At 37.6% G+C, this 3,584-nt stretch overlaps 1 protein-coding gene across 1 annotated transcript; it reads left to right on the forward strand.

Annotated features, from left to right (window-relative positions):
- Positions 1-303: 303 nt before the first annotated feature.
- Positions 304-3,446, forward strand: LOC121938009 (CWF19-like protein 1; the record flags this gene model as incomplete). Its single annotated transcript, XM_042481300.1, has 5 exons — positions 304-469; positions 1,274-1,353; positions 1,433-1,642; positions 2,727-2,846; positions 3,155-3,446. Coding segments are annotated over 5 exons (678 nt in total), but the record flags the coding sequence as incomplete, so codon positions are not given.
- Between the last annotated feature and the right edge of the window lie 138 nt (positions 3,447-3,584).

Here is a 3,584-nt window from a genome sequence, read left to right on the forward strand (position 1 = left end):
TTTTAATTATTTTATTTAATTTTATGTCCAATTTGTTTCTCTTTTAATTGATTTTACTCTATTTTTATTGTGTTTTTAAATGTTCTAATGCAGTTCTTATGAAAATCACTTTTTATTGTCTGAAAGATGCTGCATAAATAAACTCACCCTTCCTTTCCTCGGCTGAAGGAGATAAGGAAAGGAAGTATGAAGCGCCTTTTTTTTTTCAACTCCAGGTGTTAAAGCTGCTTCATGCGGTCGTTGTTTTTATTTTAATTTTGGAAAAACTCAGCTTGTCTTTCTGTCCTTCCTGTCGTCTTTCAGGAGCCGTCCCATCAGTTCTTCTTTGACCTGAGTAAGAAGGACGGCGGGGGTTTCCGGGGCCGCGGCAGGAAGAGACACTCAGACGGAGACGGACGAGGACGAGACCAGCAGTATGACAGAGGAGACGGACACCATCAGGGACACCCCAAACAGCCCCGCAGACACCGTGAGTCCAACGGCTCCAGGAAAGCATCCCCAACCCCCGCTCTCATAGGAGCAGACATTATATGGTAGATTAACCCTTTGAAACCTGAGCAAATTTGATAGATTTCTTTCAAAATACACCAGAAAAAGGCGACAAGCAACATAAGAATTAATGAGCCAAAAATTTCCAAAATAAATTGTAAAAAAAAAAACAAAAAAAAAACAAGATAAATTGTTAAAAAAAGTGTAAAAAGTGCTTACAAATAATAATAATTCTGTAAAGTAATTTTATATTTTACAGAATTATTATTCTAATTATAAATATAGGTTTGTTTTTTTCTTGCCTTTTAAAAAATAAAGCCTTTTAAATTTATTTCTTGGAATTTTGAAACACTTCTCGCCAGATGCTCATTGAATTTTTTTCCCACATTTTCAAATGAAAAATTTATACTTGTGAAGACGTCTTAAAGCAGCACAAAAAAGTGATGTCGATGCAGGTTTCAAAGGGTTAAGGTCTAAATTAACTACAGGATGCAGTAGTACTGCAATAGTACATTTATACAAACGTAATATGTATAGAGAAAGATTAGAATCTTCAGTCATATTTTTGCAGTACATTTTAAATCTTAAAAATGTGTCTGACAGTCCAACAATGTGATAAAACCTTTTAAAAAATGTGAAAAAATTTGCGCAAGTTTCAAGAAATTAAAAATAACCAAGTAAACGCTGTAGCTTTCCCTGAAATCCAAACTTCACACCCAATCTGAGCAGGTTTTAATCTCTCAGAATGACTTTTTATATCGTTTGTTATTTCATCGTGTTTCAGCTCAGCCAACAGGTCCCTGCTGGTTCTGTCTGGCGAGTCCTCAGGTGGAGAAACACCTCGTCATCAGCATCGGATCACATGTGAGTTCATGGATATTTATGAATAAACATCCAGTCAGATTCCTCCATTTTCCCACAGTGACGGAGTTTGTTTTCCCAGTGTTACCTGGCTCTGGCCAAAGGCAGCCTGACTCCTCATCACATGCTGATCCTCCCCATCGGTCACTACCAGTCTGTGGTGGAGCTGAGCTCGGAGGTGGTGGAGGAGATGGAGAAGTACAAGTCGGCCCTGAGGAGCTTCTACAAGAGCAGAGGAGCGCGCTGCGTGCTGTTTGAGAGGAACTACAGGAGCCAACACCTGCAGCTACAGGTCCAAACGCACAGTCAATCAAAACGTTATTAGATGTTAGATACATGTTTAAAATGTATAAAATATTTTCTACTTTTACCGTGTAGCTCATTGGTGTTGTGATATCACACTCTGCATGGTGTTGAATTTAAATTCTTAATTTTCAGCTTTGACTTTTAACCCTTAAGGCCTGCATTAATGTTACACACACTCATATCACTGCATGCAAAGTTTTCCTTTTAAAATCAGGCTGTGAAAAATATCTGGATTAATATTATTTTCTACTTTCACTGAGTTTATTTTCTTTTAACCAACATCTGTCATAATTATAAATATCAAACATCAAAATATTAAATATCAAATGATGTAATAAGGGGGAAAAATGTAAAAATGACAAATTCAAAGACAAAAGTCCGGAATGATACCCAGAAATAATACAAGTCATGTTTTTATGCTTTGATGGCTGTGGGATAAAAAAAATGCAGTTTGAATGGGTTTCAATGGAGCACTTTTTGTACTTAACAGTATGAATGTAACATTATCTGTTCACACAGTGTATTTTAGACTTATTGTAGGAGCTGAGCTGGAAACTCCAAGATTAAACAAAAATACACACTCTTGCCAACATGTATGCCATGTTCATGAACAAAATTATCAAAAAAAATAAGACTGAAAAGTGTGTAAAATGCTCCAAACAGTCCCTAATGGTTAATATCAGAAAATGCACTCACTTGCCAGTTAATTACAGTACGTACACCTAATGCACTTAAATTAATGCATCCTATATTCAAAATAATTTTAATAATAAATTAGATTAGGAGTGAGTTCACTTAACTCAAAGGTGTTTCTCATGGAGAAAACAATCATAAAACTTCATTTTTAAAAACCTTGGCTAAAAAGGTAATTCTTAAAAGTGTAGATTTTAAAACAAATTGACGTATGATGAAACTTATAATGTTTTTGTTGAAGGTCTTTAAAAAAGGTGTTGATTAAACAATTATTTATTCCAAATCGTATATATCATTGATAACTTAGGGGGGTGTTGGGATGACAAGGGTGCTGTTGTTGTTGTTGTTGTTGTTGATGTTCATGGTGTTGCTATCAGGTGGTGCCGGTGCCGTTGGACCGCTGCACCACGGAGGACATAAAGGAGGCGTTCATGGTTCAGGCTCAGGAACAACAGATGGAGCTGATGGAGATTCCTCAACACACAGACCTCAAACAGGTATACACACACACACACACACACACACACACACACACACACACACACAAAAACCACATTGGAGGAGGCTTTGTTTTTTTAAAGTGTGCCTTTTGAAAATACCTAAAATATGGGTGAGATTCTCTGTCCAGTTGCATTTTTTTTCCCAAAATGTACATAAGCAAATGTGCACACTATGATGATCATCAATTTTCAAAACTGGTTAAGCTCAAAACTGGTATATCGCTGCAACCATAGGTAGCAATAAAATGTGTTTGTGTGTGTGTGTGTGTGTGTGTGTGTGTGTGTGTGTGTGTGTCTGTGTTCAGATTGCCCCTCCAGGGACTCCGTACTTTTACGTGGAGTTGGATTCAGGAGAGAAACTTTTTTACCGCATCCAGAAACATTTCCCTCTGCAGTTCGGAAGGTAAAACAGTCTATGAATATGAATTGCTACGTCCTCAGTAACTGATGATTTAGAGGTTTAAATAAGAGTGTAACCAGGGGGGCTAAGACAGTTACCCAGTCGTGCCGCCTCTTGATCCACAGCACCTCCCTGCCACCTGTCTCACATCCACATCCGGCTTACTTCAAATGGTGCTAACTTGCCAAAGTATGCACAAAACACAAGCTATAAGTAATGGGGTGTTGCAGTGCCGACTTGGAACAGCCTATCACCATACACCTGCACTGTTTTTTAATCTGCTACCTTATGAGGGATGGTCCACTATTATCAGTTTTATCAGTGCATGTTTGTGT

Source organism: Plectropomus leopardus, unplaced genomic scaffold (assembly GCF_008729295.1).
Source record: "Plectropomus leopardus isolate mb unplaced genomic scaffold, YSFRI_Pleo_2.0 unplaced_scaffold28200, whole genome shotgun sequence".
NCBI classification, from domain to species: domain Eukaryota; kingdom Metazoa; phylum Chordata; class Actinopteri; order Perciformes; family Serranidae; genus Plectropomus; species Plectropomus leopardus.